Source organism: Harpia harpyja, chromosome 15, assembly GCF_026419915.1.
Source record: "Harpia harpyja isolate bHarHar1 chromosome 15, bHarHar1 primary haplotype, whole genome shotgun sequence".
NCBI lineage: Eukaryota > Metazoa > Chordata > Aves > Accipitriformes > Accipitridae > Harpia > Harpia harpyja.
The window spans coordinates 3,994,665-4,015,703 of NC_068954.1; the positions used below are offsets into that span (position 1 = coordinate 3,994,665).

Below are 21,039 nucleotides of genomic sequence, written 5' to 3' on the forward strand. Positions count from 1 at the left end.
TTTGCCTTTGTGAAGGAGAGGACAGCCTGTGTCCTGGTGCAGGACAGAGCTAAGTCTACCAGGTATGGTGTGGTGGCCTTTGCAAGGCCAAGCGGACATGGCCAGACTGTTACTCGGAGGGAGGACCCCTACTCCACAAGTACCAATGTAGATAGTTTTAAGCTGTTGTTCAAAATAACTTGCGGTAGCTCTCTTTGTGCAGCTTCCTGTCTTGTTGAAATTAAAGTTTTCTTTGGGAAAAAAAAAAAAAAAAAAGTAATTTTTTCTAGCTGTCATTTCTTTTACATGGGTAATTCCCCACCATGCCACAAGTTACAAGCCCTCAGCTCAGATGAAATGCAGGTGCTTCCTTGCTGCCACTTACAGGCATCACAGTAAAGCCTTGTGGGCCAAAGGAATAATTGTAACCAAGGTGAGAGACCGCTGAAGGTCAGTAAATTAACTTTTAATGGACCTTGCCCTGCAGACAGCAGGAGTGGTGGCACAGCCTGGGGCTGCAGGCAGGCTCTCCAGTGCCTTGGTGCATCCTCCTCCCCCTGCAGAGGTGCTGGGGGCAGTCCTGGCTCCAGTCTGGTCCATGTTGAAGCACCTTCCCCATCACCAGGTGTAGGCAATGCCCAGGGGCTGCTCAGGAGTTGGCACAAGTCACTTTGTCACCAGTATGGCCAGAGGACGGGGCTGGGACTGACCACACTTGCATGAAGACAAAAGGGTCTCACCTGGCTTCCACAATGCACAGAACAGGAGACTAGGCTGAGGTGGTTTGAAGTCAAGCTGAAGCAACCAAGGGCCAGGAGACAAGACACCGGAGAAATCATTTATTGGCACAGTTGTTCCAATCATATACACCACAGCTCTGTCTCACTGGAGTCTGAGTAAGCAGAGGTAAGGGGCTATTTTACAGTGCAAAGGAGAGCCTGCTTCACGCATTTCAGGCCCGTAGCCTCAGCTCAGCAATATATTTTGTGCTTTAAAATAAAATTTAAAAAAAAGCTCTTTCGCTCTATTAGTGTTGGCAAATCATACGATTCCTCCTACGCAACTATCGCACATCCCCCCAGTAAGAAAAATAACAATTCTTTTCTTCTTCCTTAATGTCTGTGGCTCGAAAATAAAAAAAGCTTCAGTTGTGTGCAAGTTAGTGAGATACCTCCAAGCATCTGCGTGAGCTCCCTGCAGCAGACCTGGGGAACGTCCCTCACCTCTGCTCAGCGTTCAGCACCTGCAGTCCCCAAGCACCACACCAGTTAAGATGCAGCACCCTTGCCAAGGCACGACCCACTGCACGCACCAAGCTGCCCCACCACGGATGAAAAAAAGTGATTTGCACTTTCCAGCGTCCTCCTAGATTTGATCAAAGGCTTGTGGAGCTCCAGGCGGGCCCTCTCCTAGGATCAATAACCCCAGGCTACAGCAGAAAAAAAAGCAAATAAACAGCTGATGAACGAGTGGTTTTAAAAGCAGACGAATGGATGGAGCAGAGCAAGCGATGCACAAAGGACTTCTTGCAGGCAGGAAGGGGCATTATCGCAGCTCCGGCCAGAGCCAGCCCCACATGAAGTTCATCGGTGTTTTGTCATTAATAGGTCTAAGTTCAGCCAATTCAAGGCACACGCTAACATACCCTGCTTATTTTAGGCGCTAACAGTCAGACCAACCCGGCCAGGGGTGCACAATCACCCCTGGCCACGGCTTCCCAGCAAGATCCATCTCCGCTGCCCCACCAAGTCCCTCGTCCCAGCACAAAGCTACTGCTTCCTACCCTCCCAGTAACAGACTGGGCTGGAAGGGGTCCAGGCTAACCAAATACCATGGCACAAGAGGCCAGCGAGCCCTCCAGCAGTCCTTTGAGCAGGGAATGCCCCATAGCTGCAACCCACCAGGAGCAGAGGGCTTGCAGAGAGCAGTTCCACCTCCAGCTCCACCACACAATTAAAAAAAAAAAAAAAAAAAAAAAAAAAGATAAAAAGCTTTAATAAAGTAACCTCAACTATAGTCTCTTAGAAGGGGGGGGGGTTCTGCACCCAACCCACTATCAGTTAAAAGTATCAGGGACTCAGGATTACTTGTGGTTTGATCAAGAGGGTTACACCCTCTTCCAGTACTGCTCCGTACTGGGGATGCCAGCCACGATCTCGGACTCGATGCCGCAGTGGTCCTCTCCTCGGAGAATTTTGAAGAAGCCTGGAAGCACACCAAGAGCAAAAGTCAACCTCCCCATCACGCCAAGGAGAACGGGGAAGGGGTTCCCTCCGGCAGCATCCAGGGGTGCCTCACCATTGTCCCCCCAGTCGGTGTTCCAGGAGTTGGCGGCCAGCCAGTACGGAGTGCCGTTGTCCACCCCCCAGCCCAGGATCCGGATCGCGTGGCCTCCAACCTGCTCGCCGGACACGTGCTGGTAGACCCCTGCAAGGCAACACGGCAAGACGTCAACAGGCGCCCACCTCAGACCGCTGCCAGCACGTGAGAAATTCCATATCAAAGCCCAGAGACCAGCCAAGAAGGTGGTTTTTTTTTTTTTTTTTTTTTTGGTTAAATGCAAACCTGAAGTTTAGTGTAGAGTCTGGAGGAAAGACTGATGCTAAGCGTCAGCTCGGCACGCAGGACACCCAGAGACGCTCGGCAAGGAGCCCAAAAGGCAGCACATCCCAAGCAGTTCAGAACAGGGAACTGGGGTCCACACCAGGAGAGCCATCTGCCAGGATTTTACCTAAAATCCTAGCTGTTGTTAGCTGCAGTTCTGGGAGCTCCCCTTTGGGGCTTCCTCCCTGAGCCGGTCCCAAACACCTATTCCCCTTGCTGTAAACCAACGGATACAGGAGATGGTATCTGCCCATGTTCTTGCAACACCAGATATTCAAGTGTGAACTTGAGATCTCCTTTCAGACTTGAGTAGAGGGAAAAGGGCCACAAAAAAATGGACCCTACGGATGAAGTAGGGAACAGGGCTCCCTCCAGCCTCGGTGCTGATGCTCACCAGACTTGTACATCAGGAAGTCCTCATAGACAATAAAGGCTCCTTCCACCGGGCCGTTCTTGTAGATCTCAGCCATGATTTCCTTCTCGCTGTGAGGGACACCATAGGATGTGATGCCTAAAGAGAAAAAAAAAAAAAATCCCACCATTAGTACAGCATTGTCAGGCCACACGGGTCTCGGGACAGCTGGACAGTGACTGCTTGGCATGCCCGTGCAAGAAGCCTTCTCCACTTCAAAGTAAAATTCAAACCCAGCTGACACAGCCAGGCAGGGAAATTGGGCTCCAACCATCCCTCTTCCAGAGGGAACAACTTAACCCGAGTCCTACTCTGTACCCAAAGACCTATTCCAGGCAGCTTCGGTGGGAAGGGAAGTTTTCCCCTTGTACATCTTCACTTCCAAACCAAACCAAATTACTCGAGGCTAAGACAAATCTCCAAGAAACAGCCAGACTTTCCTACAGGTACAGCGCTGGCTGCCACCAAGGAGTAGGAAGAAGGTGACTTTTACACCGGACCCCCCCAGGGCTCAGCACTATGCTCTTCAACCCAGGCATGTGCACCACGAGGACCCGGATCAGTTCCCCCATCTCCGTTGAGTCTCCGCAAACACAAACTCTGCATCTGCCAGGCTTGCTCCAGGCCCCCCCATCCTGAGGCCACAGAAAAAAGCCACCATAAAACAGCTTAGAAAGAGGTCCAACCCCACCAAGTTCCCACTAGGAACAGCTCTGGAGCTGCCGTGCATCAAGCGGCGGCCAAGACCACCTCCCTTACCGTAGTGCTTGTCCTCCTTGTACGAGGGGGAGTAGCCAGGCTCGCAGTGCCGGCTGCACCTGGGGGTTTCCCCCCCCTCCCCGGTGCACGGCGGCCGGGAGCCGTTGACATGGTGCTCACAGGGTGGGATGGAGTAGGGACGGCAGCCTGTTGAGGACAGAGGGAGCATGAACCGGCTGTCCCCAAGCATCCAACAGCCACGCTGGAGAAGGCACCAGATGCCCTGAGAAAGGATAGGACGTTTCTGACCTAGAAACCCCACGGATCAGTGGGGTGCGAGCAAAGGTAGGTCTGCCACTGCCAGATGAGCAATCCCTGCATCAGCAAGGGGTTTGCCCTCTGGACCTGCTCCTCACCACCTCTGTCTTGACAAGGTGATGGAGAAGATGGAAACATGAACCAACTCATGGCCATGCTAGGAGGAGGTAGAGATTTCCAGTCTGGAAGTTACTTTTTGAGGGGGAAACATGTCAGGAAGACTCCTGCCCTCATCCAAAGTGTACTGAACTGGTCCAAAACAGGCAATAACAAAAAAATTCACAACCTGATTCCTTCCTGCTATGGAAGCAGGAGCCTTGTGGGGTTGTTAAGTCTGGCTACTGTTCTCCCTTCCTGGATGGGTCTCCTGCCACTAGGTGCTGCTCGGGGACCCTTGTCCCAAAGGGTGACCAGAAGGAGCCATGGGGCCAGGAGCAGCCAGCTGGGCTAGCAGAGGTGTTTGAGCCCAGACCCGAAGGAGGGAGCAGCCACACAAGGATGCAGACCAGAAGAGAAGCACCCTGAAGGACATGAACCTGTAACTGAGCAGAGATGCTCCTCTTTGCTTTCACAAGGGCATCTGCCAGGACTTACCCACATGGGAATCGTAGAGACCCCCAGACACGAGGCCCCTCTCTGTCCAGTACCTCCACGCGCCGGAGGGGTAACCACCGTTGCACCTGGAGAAAGAGACAGCAGTTCCAGCACGTTGAACCTTTTTAAGTCTGTCCCTGCCTTCCCCAGGATTTCTAGGCCTCGAGACACCAAAGCCTCAGGGCAAGAAGGAGCTAAGAGCACCCATGTCTCCAAATCCCAAAGCGGTGATGCCTCCTTACCAGGTCCCCGGTCAGCCTCTGCTGCCAGGAGCGGCAGAAGCCACACGACTTGGAGACCCAACTCCCCACCCTGCTCTCGACAACTGCAAAAGCCACAGGCAAGAGGCTTGTGCCTGAAAACCAAGGCTTTGGGACTATTAAAAGATCCTTCCTTTGGCTTCGGCAGCTGCCAACTCTGTATGGGAAAGCATCGTTATGTGCTTGCCCTTCCTCCACCAGCCATCGTCATCCACTACTGCTGGGGGCAGGACGCAGCCCAGAGGGACTTTCAGTCCATGCTTTATGTTCCCACCTAACTCCAGCATCTACGGCACAAACTGCTGGTGGGGCTTCCTGCTCATTAGGGAGACTAGGAAGACGGGGCTGAAACGATCAGCATCTTCGGGTTGTGTCCCTGCTCCTCCCACCCACCTTTTAAGCACGCAAGAACCAGGAGCAGCTCACCCCATGCCGCACTCGAAGCCGCAGCACGACAGCAAGTCCTCTGCCGAGACCTCCACGCTCACCCTGGCGTTTGTGTGAACGCAGATTCTGTCTGAAATCGCTTCTACGGCACCAAAAGCCTGCGGGAAGCCCCCAAAACCCAAGGGAAGACCGTTAGAGCTGGCCATGGGAGAGAAACCAGGCAACCTTCTGGCAATGAGTGCAGCGAGCATGAGCCTGGCTGGGAGAAGCCCACCAAGAAGCTCAGACACTGCAGGATCCCCCGTGTCCCCCCATTTATGCAGTTCAGCAGCAAACTCAACAGCATGGGTTTTGTCCAGCAAAGTCTGTATCGACACAACCTTAAACCGCCCGTGCTCTTACCCAGCAAGAGCCACAAGAGCCCTGGTCTCTTATCTCATTGATGGTAGGACAGTTAGGCCACTGCGTCCGCGCGTCAAAGTTATCGGGCAGCTCCATGTCTGCAGCAAAATCTACCCTGCAAGTGAGAAGAGGGAATTCCTGTTACAGGAACACCAGCATAACAGGACTGGATGCACAGGACTCTCCAACCTCCTCTGAAGGTGACCTGGAGGACAAAGGCTCTTGTTGTTTGCTTTCTGGAAGAGAATAAATACTCCTGAAGTCCTCAGACCGGGTCAGCAGCTCCTCCAGGGTTTTGAGTTTCAAGGAGTACAAATTACACGATTGGTCAAGTATCTGGCAGGACAGAGGACGGATGTTCCCCCCATGCATGCTTCTGTACTTAATTCCACGCAAGATGTCCACCTAGCTGCACCCAGGAGAACCCCACTCACAGTCTGCCAGGAGACCCTCACCCACTCCAGACACACCAGGAGCGCCCACACGAGCTTTTACAGGGCCCTCATCTTCTTCTCCCAGCACTCACCTCTCGGGAAGCTTGGGCCCACCCAGGAAGGTGCCGCAGAGCTTCTTCACATAGCTCATGTCAGTGTTGTGGAAGTTGTGCCCTGCCTGGGAAAGAGACACAGAGAAACGGGACGTGACTCTTCACAGCCACCGAGTGCAGTGCTGGGACCAGCCTGGTGCTCCAGATCTCCCTCAAGCCCAACCAGTGTCTGACACTTGCTATAAAACCCAGGGGCCAAGAGCCAACGCACCTATAGACACAGAACACAGCCCCTTCCAGGATCAGCGCATCACGAGCAGTAAGCTAAGGTCCAACTCTAGGCTTTGGCCACAGCAGCCTGGCCGAGGAGGGTTTGGCCAGGTCATCGATATAGCTTGACACTTGCTGCTCGTTTCCAGCCTCCCACAGAGTTTCCTCCTCTTAGCATTGCTCCTACTCTACAAATTCATCAGCGCTTTGCTCCAAAGAGAAGCTCCACAGTTACTGTCACCGCAGGAATCCCTGACAGCATCAACTCACTGGAGCAGTCACCTGGGACCAAGGCTGGTTTGATGCAACCACTATGGTGAGACTCCCAAAGCTCAGCTATTGAGTGCCACAAAGAGACTGTTGAGCAATGCATCCAAAAAAAACCCCCCAAAAACCAACCTGGTACTCACCTTCCAGGTGGTGTTGAGCTTGTTTATGTGGTTGACCAAGTCGCTGGAGAGAGGAGGGTAGTAAGGAATGCTGCGAGCATTAGCGAAGGCCACCAGGACACACAGGATGGACACGGACGGCCACATCTTGGCTACAGAACGGGACACTCCACCTGCAGCCAGATTTGGGCATCATTGGAAACCTTCCCAAAGCGTGCTCGGACCGCGAGCAAGGGCTTGGCAGAAGGACCATCACAGCAACACGTGGGAGCATAAAACACATGGCTGCACAAAGTCCCTCCCAATCCCGATTTACCCCAAAGGTCAGGAAAGACGCAGGAGCAGACTAATAACCCTCCTCCTGCAGCTCAGAAGAAATCAGACAAGGCAACCCTGTTTGTTGACCACTGCAGGATTAGTAGCAGCAGGAAAATATCTTTTGTAGCAGATCCAAGGGATTTGGAGGGTATTAACAGCTGTGTTTACTTCCACAAAAATGGAGAATAAGGACTAGAAAGAATAAGCGACACCTCACCTCCACGGCAAACCGCAGGCAGGGCTGCAGCCACGGCGACTTGCTAGCCCCCACCCCAGCGCAATGCTCTTCCCTTTGAAGATCTCACTCCAAATCACATTTTTGGACTTTATGGCCTCATTTTGGCCAGCCCGTTGCCCTGGGGACCCCGATCGGGGTCACAGTCCTGGGGTAGTGAGCCCCTGCCCATGCAAAGGGGGGGTCCGCATGCACCGGAGCTGCCTGTGGCTGCTGCCTGCGCTCCCCTCCCACCGGGGCTTTTCACGAGGGAGGCTGTGAAGCCGGATCCCTTAACGCAGGGCACCAGAAAAGTCCCAATTTGGGGAACAGAGACGCAGGAAAAATCCAGGAGCACAGCAAGGGTGGACCACAGCCTCCCGTGCAGGAGCACAAGCATCACAAAGATGCTCCAGAGCTGGGTGGTTTCTCTGCTCTCCCGCCTCCTTTAACCCAATTCACATTAAATCGCCCAACTCCAACTTAACCCCCCAACGCCAGCAGAAACCGCTTGCCCCGCGTCCCCAAGCCTGACTCAGACACACAGCCGGGCCACGAGCTGCTCGACCTCTGCAAACACACCAGAGCACCCTCCTCCCAAAACCTCCCAGCTCCCCTTCCACCAGCCCCACATCCACCCCGACGAGCTCCAAGCCTGATGAGCGACCCGAGACCTCAGCTAGTCCACGGCAGCCTGAACAGCAGAGATATTTAGGCTTTAATTCCTACTCATCTCAGCGAGCTGAACATGTAATCACCTTTGCGAGCCTGGGCTTAAACCCTTCTGGGCAAATACACCCGAGCAGCCGGACACGCAGCTCTCCGGCCCCGCGGCAGCCGAGCTCGCTGAGCAGGGTCAGGAGATGGGAAGACGCACAGGCATTTCCATGCAGGCTGCCTCCACCCACTCACAGCCAAGTTTAGCCTTTCCAGAGAAGAAAACCCAGCAGGAGTGTCCTACTTTCTGCCAGCGACAAGCCCGGGCGGCTGCAGCTAACTGTATAAAGGGGCTTTTTTTTTTTTTTTCCTTCCCCCTCCTCCTTTCACCATTTATTTATTTTCCTTCCCACTCTCTCAGCCCAAAAGCTAGTTGAGTTTCAGCAGCATACGGGTCCTCCTACCCCCAGATCTCACCTCTTTGAAGGTGTTCCATGCATATTTGCTTGCTTAGAGGTTTCTCACGGGCGAGGGACTCGCTGGCACTGCTGATGTCCCCGCCGCACTCCCCTGCTCACGCAGCAGAAAGGAGGTTACACCCAGAGAAACAAATACACATTTCTAAGGCTACTGTAGTTTTTGCCTTGTGCCCCTTCAACATGGCTATAGGAAGCCTATAGGTGACCAGCCTGACCTGAAGTACCTTTTCTAATGAAAAATCTTTTTAAAAAAACCCAAAAATCTAAACCCCAAAGCCTCTGTACTTCCTGCAGTCAACTTCATATTTTCTGTAGCACAGAAAGGAGGCTTTTGAGGCCAGAAGCCACCTGATACACTTTCGTTTTCAGCAGGATGCTTGTAAATTTGCTGACACGCCGAAACCCGCCCCGCAAAGCCTCCCACAGCAATACGGCTGCTTGCACCGAGCTCTTGATGGACGGACACGGGAGATCTGACATCCTCAGGTTACTAGACCACACCGACTGCAGACTGTGAGCTCCAGGCAACCTGAAACCGAACTGAAAAAAGACACCAGGCAGTTTCCCCTCCGACAGCCGCTCGTTTTTTAAGCTCTGCTGCATTGCATCCGCGCCGTGACATGGCTGATGGCCAGCAAACCCAGCGAGACATTGCCCAGCGCAACCCAAATAGCTGGGAGCCAGTCGGTTGTTTTCGGCAAACAAGCCTCTTGCCAAGTCTCCTATGGGCATGAAGGCTCCCTATGGGCTATGAGAGAGTTGGGGTTGTTCAGCCTGGAGAAGAGAAGGCTCCGGGCAGACCTTATTGTGGCCTTCCAGTACCTAAAGGGGCTTAGAAGAAAGATGGGGACAGACTTTTTAGTAGGGCCTGTAGCGATAGGACAAGGGGTAATGGGTTTAAACTAAAAGAGGGCAGATTCAGACTAGATGTAAGGAAGAAATTTTTTACACTGAGGGTGGTGAGACACTGGCCCAGGTTGCCCAGAGAGGTGGTAGCTGCCCCATCCCCAAAAACATTCAAGGTCAGGTTGGACGGGGCTCTGAGCAACCTGATCTGGTTGAAGATGTCCCTGCTCATGGCAGGGGGGTTGGACTAGATGACCTTGAAAGGTCCCTTCCAACCCAAACCATCCTGTGATTCTATGAAGTCTCCTGTGGACCTGAAGTCTCAGGGGGGAGCTCATAACTCTCAGCTGGATGGCATGGGAGTGTCCCAAGACCTGAGTGGAGAGGGAAGGGGAAATCCTTGATCTCATGCAATTTCTTCCTCCCTAACCCCCCCAGCTTTAGCAAGCACCCTGCGTACAGCAAATCTATAGAGAGCGAGCACAGGCACAGGCCTCACAAGATGAATTTCCACCGAGAGCAAGTCACTTGCAGCCGGAGGCACACCGACCCCAGCGGCAACGCAGCAAGTAAGAAAAGGCTGCTGGTTTCCCCCATCGCCCTCCTTTCCCCACTGCCACGATGCAGTAAGACACTTCCCATGGCAGCGTTATCTCGCGCCTGCTTCCCCCACCGCCGCTATCTCCTCCGCACACACCCCCCTCCCCGCTAAAGCCCCACGGCCGTTTTAAACACCACCAAAAGAGCAGCACCAAAGCCAAACTCGCATAACAGCTGCTCTTCTTTCTGCACGGCAAAGCGGGCCAGAGGAGTTTCTCTGGCAATCCCAGGAGATCCCTTTCCTTGGCACCCCTCAGGTCTCTGGAGGTGCCTCGAAGCTTCAGGATAACCCTGGCAAAGGCTGTCTTCGCAGATCACATCCTACCACGGCTTGAAAACAGAAGCAAAGCTTGGCTGTTGGACTTAAGGCACAGCAGCTTCACCCTAGTAAGCTCTCTAGATGGCTGGAGGATGTTTGGGGCTTGCAAAGAGCCCCCCGAACTGCTCTACCTCTTCTTGGGCTGCAGACCCGGGAGCTGAGAACAAGTCCCCCGCTTTGGGATCCAAAGTATCTGGTAATGCAATTTCTTGAAGGATGAGCAAGAAATAACTCCAGAAAGCTGCTACCCACCAGCACACCTGACCCTGGGCAGGACTCTCTATTTTCAGCCAGCTGGTTGCTTAAAAAGAAGAAATTTGGGCCACCTGAGTGCAGCCCTTGAGCCTACCCCTCCCAGCCGGTGAGGAAGAAGCACTGAGGCTGAAGGCTCTCCAAGATGAGCTGCTCAGAGCAGCTGCAGCATGCGAGGGAGGAGAGCACCCGAAGCGAGATGGCTGCGGCTGGTGCTGCACCACCCACCCGCAGTCCCTCTGCGCTGCCGGCTGCTGCCTGCATCGGCGCAGGCAGAGAGATGGGGAGGAGGTGACATCACCCAGGTGCCTTCTCCATCCCTTCTGACCAGGAGATCTTGGAGCCAGAAGCAGTTCCCTGCCTGCTTTCTCAAGGACAGAGCTCCGACTACTTGGACCACGTTATGCCAGAGATCAGGAGGATCCCACCGCCTCCTCCCTGCGGCCAAGGGAGATGCGGAGTCCCACCACGAAGGTCTTCTCCACATCACCCAGAAATCAAAGCCCACAAGTCCCATTTCACTGGGCGTTTCTCTGCACAATCAAAAAAAAAAAAATAAAAAAAACCCAAACCACCCCCAAACAGGCTATTCAAAGTCCAGCTCACATGACTCAGTTTAGGCAGGTCAGGCCATGAGATAAGTCACAGCCCTGAAGTATCTGTCAGCTCCTCCAAACCCCTCCAGGCACAGACAAGGCACCCACACACCCTCTTCCAAGGCTGGGAGGAAGATAAAAGCTGTCCCACCCCCCCAGCTCAAACACCCCCACCCCTCCAGGGTGAGAGGTACTCAGCAAAGCCCAAGTCATGTGTCCTCCTCCAGCAAGAAGCCCTTTACCCAAGCTGAGCTTTGTCCTTTGTTCTGGCTGCCAGGATTTGTGCGTGACTCTAAGCCACAATAAAGCAACCCTATAAACAAAGCAATCCAGCTTAGCTTGCTGCACTGCCAGGTTAGCTTGGTGGTCCCACAGGCATGCACCAAACTCATGGCCTGGTGACTTCATTACAGCCATTGTCAAAGCTTGATTTTTTTTCATCCTTGAAAAAAAAAAAAAGCAGCATGAGGCACTCTTCCCCACACCCATTCCTTCCCAGGAAAGCCAAATCATTAGCACAGGTTAGGTATCTGGCAAAAGAAACACACCTTGAGACAAAGTTGCAGCGCTCACCTCTACAGCTTACATTCACAGAAAGCGCAAGATTCCTCCCAAATGCAGCTGCACTGATTTTTTTTTTTTTTCTTCCCCCTTCTTCTTCTTACAGGCCAATCCACAAACCAGAGCCTTGCACAAGACCTCAGCTGCTGTAGCAGCCACCCTGCGCTACTGAAATTCCTTACCCTCACCTTCAACTTTGCAACCTGGAGGTAAATACAAGAAGGAAGCGATCTTTGCTATACCATGCCTGCAGCACAACCCTGAGAGTGCGATATACGGCCAACAGATATATTGCACACCAGATATATTGCAGGACAGACAGACGAGAGGCAGCTTTTACCCAGCACCATCTCCAAGCCATGGCCCTGGTGCAGACCCAAGCTCAGCCCCGCATCACGGGGTGTTCCCAGAAGCCCTTCAGCGGGTGCCAAACCGACCTCCTTAGTGTCAGCTGACGAGCAGGGCTGGGTTTTGGGGTTTTTTTTTTTTTTTCTCTCTTCATTATGAAAACAAGGTTTCCTCTTTCCTCCCCTACCACTTACAGCTGAAGCTTTGCTGGTTTTGAGACGCACTGAGGGTTAACGGCATTTTCCCTGCAACCCACCGAGCCGCAGAGCATCCCTCCCGGACCCACCACGGCCAAAAAAACCCCCAAACCCAGCTGAAAAACACGGCAAACGCTCCTGCTGCCCCTCGGGGAGGGCGTTCGCAGCCCCCCCCCCCCCCCCGGGGGGGGGCTCAGACCTCCCTGCCCCGCTTCTCCCCCACAGCAGCCGCAAAAGGGGGTGCCCCATCCCCGCTCCCCCCCGTGTCCCCCCGCCCCACGCCGCGCAGCACCCTCTCCCCTTACCTTCCCCCGCCGCGTTCCCTTACCCCCGGCCCCGGTGCCCCCCCCCCCGCCGGCACTCACCGCCCCGCACGGCCCCCACCGGCTCCGCGCTCCCCCGGCGGCCGCGGAAGGGGCAGCGCCCGGCGGCTGAGTCATCCCGGGCCCGGCCCGCCCCGCCGTGACCGCATCCTGCCTGCTCCCCGCCTCCTGCCGGCCCCCCGGCCTCCTCCCGCCTGCCTGCCTGCCTCCCCAAGCCCACCTGCGCTGCAGCTCCGTCCCTCCTCAAGCCCACCCGCATCCTGCCCGCAGCCCACCTGCATCCTCCCTCCAGTCTGCCTGCATCCCTCCTCAATCCCACCTGCATCCTCCCTCCAGTCTGCCTGCATCCCTCCTCAATCCCACCTGCATCCTTCCTCCAGTCTGCCTGCATTCCTCCTCAATCCCATCTGCATTCCACTTCCATCCCTCCTGAATCCCACCTGCATGCCTCCTCCAGCCTGCCTGCTCCCCTCTTCAATCCCACCTGCATTCCATCTTCATCCCTCCTCAATCCCACCTGCATTCCACCTCCATCCCTCCTGAATCTCATCTGCATCCTGCCTGCAGCCTGCCTGCACCCCTCCTCAATCCCACCTGCATTCCATCTCCATCCATCCTAAATCCCACCTGGATCCCACCTCCATCCCTCCTCAATCCCATCTCCATCCCTCCTCAATCCCACCTGCATTCCATCTCATCCCTCCTTAATCCCACCTGCATCCTGCTTCTCTCCTCCATCCCTGCCTCCATCCCATCTAACTTTCCTCCTCCAACCTGCTTGCATCCCACCTCTATCCTGCCTGCTTCCCACCTCCAGCCAGCTTCCATCCTGCCTGCTTCTCTCCTGCGTCCTATCTCCATCCCTTGCCCGTCCCACCTCCATCCCGCCAGCAACCTTCAAATTTTTCATCTGGAAGTCCAGCAAGTTTTTACTGTGTTGTTACTGTGTTCACTGACTTTTTTTCCCCCTCATTTTGGCTGATTTTCCGCAGAAGGATGAACACACAAAAAGGTCATCTTAAGAGCCAGTTTCAAGCCCTGTTCTAAACCCCAATGATGCTAAAGGTGCTCTTGAATAAGAAAGACCATCCATTTTTTTCTTTTCTCACCCCTCTCTGGGAGAAGGAGGGGATAAAATATATTCCCTACCACCCTCAGAAATGGACAGACCATTTGGCCTGGAATAGAAAACAGTAAGTCTAATCAGCGATCAAAAGTCTAGACATCCGGCAGCCAGTGTGGAAAATCAAAGCTTGGCAAAGGAAATCACCTGGGACTTATTTCAGACATTGAAAAGGGGAACCCTGAGGACTCCTTAGCAGGGACGGTCCGCGGTGCTTGGTGCTGCACCGATAGAGCAGAAGGGCTGGTCTGCAAAGGCCAGAGGGATGCAGTGCTACTGACTGGCTTCTTTAGACTTTCAGAAAGGTTTAGGTGCCTTATAGGAGTTCAGACCTTATGGCAGGACACAAGCAGATGCCAAACGAGATGGAATAAAAGCGGATGATTAATCCTCATTTCTTCCCAGCTTCGTCTGTGGCACCTGGGCAAGGCTGCTCCAAACTCTCCAGGCACCTGAGAGCATTTCTGCAAGGTCACAAATGCATCCCTTGGCAGATGGTGAGATCCCTCTCCTGTTGGGTTTTTACAAGCACTGTGCTTTATATGCATATTTTTACATACGTTTTAGCATTTGCGTTCTACTTTTTGGAAGGTTTGTTAGTTTCTCTAGAAAACCAGTGAGTATATTTTTTTTCCCCTGCTGCCATTTATATCCAATCTTTTTTTTGGTCACATTCACATTTTAAAGATTGGTTTTGGTTTAGAAGGCTTCCTAGTGAAGTGATGAAAAAAATTGGAAAAATAATATTTAATACACTTGACTGTATACCCCGGTATTTGTGCAGTAAAATTGGAGATGCTGTTGCTGTGTTTAAGCGTATTTATGCTTCGATACACTGTGTGCAAAGGCCCTTGGACTATTGCCTGCCTTTACATATAATTTTTAACCAACAAAGAGTAAAGCCCTTCACTATGTTTTTATTTATGCTTTGGCAATTAAAATAATAATAAAAAAGTAAATAAATCACTTGTAACCTCCCTAATCTCCTCTGACTCACACAGGACTTCCTTGCTCTGCTCATTACTGTTTGATTTTGTGGTTTTCCATCTTGCCTGTGAGGTTTTGTTGACCTAAAATACAGGCAAAAGAACCCGATTTTTGTCCTGCCCTTTGTACGACCTGACTCAGAAGTCCTCGGTGCCACCAGCCATGCGGGCACGGCATGTGATTCCAGGGAGCTGGGGTCAGGACATGACTAATGCTCATTTTTCCCAGCGATTGCTGCATGTACCTCTTCATTCCCAGTACCTCCTTATTTCCAAATGGGTTTTTGCCTAGAAGTTGCACATTAACAATTTTAAACCTGTGCAGTCCTACAAAACACCTTTTAGTTTGTTATGGGGCATCGTGGATCCCATCCTTCGGGCTATGCCAATCTCCTCCGCTCTTTGTCTGGGGGGGGAGCAGCCGCCTGTTTTTCCAAAAATACTTTGCAGCTTTTTCAAGAACTGAAAGTAAGAACTAAAACTTTGCAGGGACTGCTGACCTTTCTGCTCTCTTTGGGGAAGTGTTGACGTTGCTATCCCTTTTTCACTTGGTTTGGGACAAAAACATGCCAATTTTTGAGATAAGTTGTTTTTATATATGAAGCTGAATGCAGCCAGGAAAGTTTCCCTGTTAGAGATGCTCTCCAGGGAGCCTGTAAATCCCTTGTGTGCCCAAAGCAGGCATGAAACAACCCCCTTTTTTGCTTTTGCAGGATTTTGTAGTGTACCAGAGAAATAAATGGTGTTTGCTCAGGCCATGGCAAGCTTCAGCCTTTGGAGCAAAATCCACCACTACAGGAATGAGATAAGGAAAACAGCCAGGAGGTCTTGGGTAACCTTCTTGTTAAATTACTGCTGATTGACTCATGGTGTCCCTGCTTCAACATTAGCAGCAAATAGCTCCTAATGAAGCTGCTGCAGGACCAACACCTCTAAGCTTAAGAAAAAAAGTTTCTATGTATATTCATCTCCCACCAAAAAAAAAAAAAAAGTCCTAAATAACATGGGTTTGGTTTTTTTTTTCATCTCCAGGGTTTAAAATCATTATTGCCTAGGACAAGGGTATGAAATGCAGATTTATTTAATAAGCAAATAGCTTGGCTTGGCTTAGGATAGGAGTGAAGCATGCTCCTCCTTGACCCCAAAGCCTGTGCTGCACAGTTGGGCTGCCAGACCTCCTTCTGGGTGCATCCACCCAGATTTTTCCTAATTCACCTTTTTCAGCCACTTTTAAACACTACAGTTTTATTACCAAAACAACACTGCAGAATTTGGTCTTCAAGGTCTTTAATATTCTTGCCCTCTCCTTGTCCCTTCACATTTTTATTCTTGACTTCAAGTCCCTCTTCAAGCATCACAATTCCTCCTCAAAAGTCAACACTGCCCTTCTCAATGCCAGTTTTCCTCTTCCCAGCTGTCTTGTCATTGGGGGTTAAACCACCTAACCTACAAAATATTGCAGGTTATCCAACATGAGGCATTCGGGAAATAAATGAAATAAATGGAAACAATGGAATTAATGAAATAAAAATGCATTTTTGGCCCAAGAGACATTACTTCAAGGGTGCGTATCAGCATTTATTGCTTTAAATTGAGAATTTGCCAGCCTAGATTGGTCACCCATGTCATTTTAGACAACATATCTGGCTTTTTCATCTGTAAAACAGAAACCCAGTGTCTCGGCGATTTGAAAAGGTGCATCAGATGTACATCTTCTACCCAAATTTGCAAACTAATTGATTTGAATGTGAGCTATAGCTGTGTCCCTAACAGCGATCTATCACATCTGTAGATTTTGCAGCTGACTTGCACGCCCTTGCAGCGGCAGAACATCTCCCACGACTCATCGGTTGGGCTTTGATGAGGTTAATAACGGTTATTACGGCTGGATCAGCTGCCAAAGCAATTAACTCGCCCAGGGCAATTGGTAAGCAGGCTTTTATAAAGCTATAACCCTGCCTGATAAATCCTTGCTGGAAGGGTTAGACACCGACGTAATTCTCACCTCTCTGTCGGAGCTGGGACAGCCGAGCTCAAATCCTCGCTCTCAAAGCTTTCAACGGCTGCCAGAGCTACTGCTGGAGCACGTGGCTTTAAAAACTCACCAAAACATGCTTTGGACCTGGCTGTTGGCTAATTCTGCTGGATTTAGGCTTGTCCGGGGGCAGCTGGGGGTTTGTTGACCATATTTTTCTGCCCAGACGGAAAATGAGCTTGGCTGCCCTCATTGAGCAAGAGGCTGGCCAGGCTGTCCCGGCTGCTGGCTGGACGAGGGGGCTGCGTGCTCCTGTTGCGGATGGGAGATAAGCAAAAAGTGCCACAATGCCATGGGAATGGCTCCCCAGCCATGGGGGAGACATGGGAAGGGTTGTTCTGAGGGCAGAGCCTGGCTTTGCAGTTCTGCTCCTTCCCATTTGTAGTTTTGGTCCGTATCTAGCCCAAAAATGGCCGAGCGGGAGGTAGCAGCGCTTGGCCGTGCCATAAAGGCATCAGCAGAGCTAAATCCCAACACCGAGCCTGGATTTCCATCCACGCAGCAAAGCAGGTGGAAACTGGGGGGCTCTTGGTGTCTCCAACCCCTGTGCACCCCTTTTGCCTTACGCTACCGATGCTCCCTGAGAGACCGAAGGCCCCTTCTAGATCTGGAGGATCCTGCAGCATCCTCCCCCCTGCTCCCTGCAAATCCTTGCAAACAAGGCACTGTCGTTCCCTGCAAATCCTTGCAAAGAGGGAACTCGGGTTATGCAACCCTGCACGCAAGCGTCTGGTGACTCAGCTGAGCTCACGAGGAAGCGGGTGACTGCTGGGAGGTGACTCAGGAATGGGTGACATAAGCGAAAAGCTTCTTCCCACCATCGCTGGGACAAACCGAATCCCGATCTGGGTGAGCAGGGAGATGGCGAGGGTAGAGCGTGCTGGCCCTGGCTGGGTGTGGGAAGGCAACGGCAGGGTTGTCACTCGCTCCTGCAAAGTTTATGTCCCTTTGCGCAGCACTGGCTATGGGCAGGGGGGAGGATGAAGGAAGAAACCGCTCAGGACCTCCCTTCCCAGTTTATTCCAGTTGCTGCTGCCAGGACCGTGGTTTGAACAAAGGGGGCTGCAGGACACAGTTGATTCTTGGCTCCAACGCAAAGCAAAATCCTTGTCTAAATTAAACATTAATAGCAGTTTCCGTATTTTCTATTGAAAAGCTCTCCTTGGTTCCATTGCTTCGTCCATCTCCTCTTCCTGGGGTGTCTCCTCTCCTCTGACTTCAAGCAAACACAATCAGCTGTGCTAAGTCTACGCTGTGCCCAAGGAGCTGCCAAACTGCTCTCATCCAAAGGTGGAAATGTCTTTCTTCATGTCTGGCATATAAAAGAGGCTGAGAGCAAAACTCGTCCTACATCTGGTTTGAGACAGACCTTTGTACCTCGACTACTGTGTTGGGTTTTGGGCCCCTCACTACAAGAAAGACATGGAGGTGCTGGAGCGTGTCCAGAGAAGGACAACGAAGCTGGTGAAGGGTCTAGAGCACAAGTCTTATGAGGAACAGCTGAGGGAACTGGGGTGGTTTAGTCTGGAGAAAAGGAGGCTGAGGGGAGACCTGATCGCTCTCTACAACTACCTGAAAGGAGGGTGTAATGAGGTGGGGGTTGTACTCTTCTCCCAAGTAGCAAGTGATAGGATGAGAAGAAACGGTCCCGCGTTGCACCAGGGGAGGTTTAGATTGGATATTAGGAAAAATTTCTTTGCGCAAGGGGTTGTCAAGCACTGGAACAGGCTGCCCAGGGAAGTGGTGGAGTCGCCATCCCTGGGGGTATTTAAAAGACATGTAGATGTGGTGCTCAGGGACACGGTTTAGTGGTGGACTTGGCAGTGTGAGGTTTACTGTTCTGCTTGATGATCTTAAAGGTCTTTTCCAACCTAAACAATTCTGTGATTCTATGATCCAGGTGTGAATGTTACTGCTCATTTATTCAGTGTTGTGAGACGTCTCTTGCCAGCTCTCAGCAATTTTTGCCTGTGGTACTCTTGGATCTGGAGGTGGACCTCCATGTTTAGCAGTCCGGCACTGATTTTTTCCTCCATGACTCTGGCTGATTTTTGAGTCTGCGGGAACTTTTTCCATCTACTCTGTCCTCCAGCAATGGGGCTTCTTCCTCAGCTCTTTGGGCTGGGCCAGCTCCCCAGCGCTGTCCCCCCCTCAGCGTGGGGCTGGCTGGAGCTTCAGTAGCTGATAGGGTCCCAGGTACACCAAGACGTCCCTCTTGGGAAACACTCAGGGAACCTTTCCTATGTGCTTTCCATACAAGGTGTCAGGCAGGTTCAGACAGTTTGGGGCAGATGCTGTGGCCTCATTTCCCTTTGTGGTACATGCCTGACTTTGGTCTTGCTCCCACTATACCCCAACCTCCAGGAAATTCAAGAGCGGTGGCAAGTGCTCAGATCTCAGCTGCTCTCCCTGGGCACCTGATCCTGATCTCCTCCCTCCATCACTTGCTGAGCTCACGCTTTTGAACCTCGCTCTCTGTCTGTCCCAGCTTGTGACGGAAAGTGGGATGTGACTTCCCCTCCATGCCCCTCTGTGGTCACCTGCCGCTCAGATGACAGGTTTGCGCAAGAAAAGCCAAGAATGGGGACAGCTCTTGTGCTTCAAAAATAAACCTCCAGCTGGTCTCGGAGGAGGTAATCCACTGGAAAGAAGAAGTGAAAGAGAAGCTGGGGCACTTACGCACACCACGAAATTTTGCATCCAGAGCATTTTTCTGTGGGTGCTGGACAGAGGGATGGATAAAGCAAAAAAACCCCTTTCCTGGACTTTGCTCTTACTCAGGACCAGCTTGTCAGTGCCTTCCACTGAGAGCAACTTCAACATCCTGACTTTACAGGGAGAGCTCTGGGCACAGCTTTTTGGGGAAGTGTTTAACAATTTTGCCTTTCTGTGCAAGCTCGGAGGTGGGCCGTGGCCAAGACAAAGAGCCTGAGCAAGTTGGGCACCTGGGCTCTTGGCTGATGGGGCTTGCTCCTGCACTCATGTGAGTCTTCCCTCCCAATACAGGGTTGGGAAGATGCTTTCCCAAAGCAGCTGGCCAAGGAATGGGGCTGTACTTGCCCTTGTCTATTCAAAGAGACCTCCAGACTCTTACCTGTGTCACTGAATTTATCTCCGTATCTTGATCTCTCCTGCTCACAGCATGAAACACACATTGTGGGGGGTTCCTTAGGCCAAAATACTTGTTCTGTATTGTGTTTGGTTTCGATAGATGGTAGGGATGGAGGCTGTGTCTTGTGCAAGCAGAATTCAGGTTCAGGGAGATACCAGTTTCTCTGCAGAGCCGTTATCAGCATCCACTTTGAAGAAGAGATACTGAGGCATAAAGGGTCCATCCCACGGTGAGCCCAGATGGAGAAAGCAGCAGTCCTGGCCCGTGGGCAGCCGTGCTGCAACCACTTGGCCACACTGCCTGCACCTTTCACCTGCCTGCAAAGCTAGAAGGGTTTCTGGCTCCCAGCAGGAAGGGAAACATCCCAAGATTCTTCAGAAATGGGTGTTTTTTGGTGCTCTGGTGAAAGGTTATCTCATCAGGCATCATGCCAGGCACTCAGTGACGTGTGAGGGTCTGTTGCGCACCACCAGTCACCCGGGACCCATTTTCTCCTGGTAACCCTGTTTTTCTCTGTTCTTTGCTTTGTTTATACATCAGCCTCAGGGGGGAAATGGAAACAGGAGGAGGACTGGTGGGACTGGAAATCAGGGTCATTCGTAAGGAGCTGGGGCAGGAAGAGCAAAGTGCTGGGAAGGTTTTCTGAGGGTCAGCAGCCAGGGATATAGACTGGATGAGTCGAGTACCTAAAAGCCAGCCTGGACCTATTTTGGATATGGGGGAAACTGGAAGCACATTTTATTTCATTTTGATTTATTCAGAAAAAAATGTGCAGGACGAGGAAGCCAGCAGGGAGTTTCCCAAGGGCAGAAGGGACATCCCTGTGAGGAGGGACACCCTGCACCATCCATCCCAGCAAGATCCCACTCGGGACCTCTCGGTTTGCTGGATGCGGCCAGAGCAGAGGGGAAACCAGTCTGTTCCAGGCTGCACTGGTTTTTGATGCCATCTCGTGGTCCGGGAAGGCTTTACAAAGGGATATATAGAGCATATTTTTGGCTAGGCAGAAAACTGCAGAGTCAAGCAGCCCCAGCTGAAAACTGGCTCTGGCCCCAACACTTTGAACAGACCGCATTCTTGGAGGGTGATTTCCACCACCTCATCCCATGCCTGTTTGGGAATCGCTGTCCTGAACACCTCTAGGGAGCTGGGCTATCTCATCCCATCTCATTTTAAGCTCCTTTGGGGGAAAGTCCCTCACCCCAGCATCCCTCCAAGGGAGCGGGAAGAGATGAGCAGGGAAGGTTCACCCCAGTTTCAGCCCCAACCCTC

General features: G+C 52.2%; 1 protein-coding gene across 1 annotated transcript; it reads right to left on the minus strand.

Moving 5' to 3' along the window:
* Window positions 1-803: 803 nt before the first annotated feature.
* CTSB (cathepsin B) lies at window positions 804-12,649 on the minus strand. Its single transcript, XM_052809347.1, has 10 exons — window positions 12,554-12,649; window positions 6,823-6,974; window positions 6,182-6,267; window positions 5,656-5,770; window positions 5,293-5,411; window positions 4,607-4,692; window positions 3,755-3,901; window positions 2,978-3,094; window positions 2,278-2,406; window positions 804-2,184 (listed from the first exon to the last, which is right to left on the minus strand). The coding sequence occupies exons 2-10, from the start codon at window positions 6,946-6,948 to the stop codon at window positions 2,087-2,089; spliced, it is 1,023 nt and encodes a 340-aa protein (XP_052665307.1). The 5' UTR covers window positions 6,949-6,974; window positions 12,554-12,649; the 3' UTR covers window positions 804-2,086.
* Between the last annotated feature and the right edge of the window lie 8,390 nt (window positions 12,650-21,039).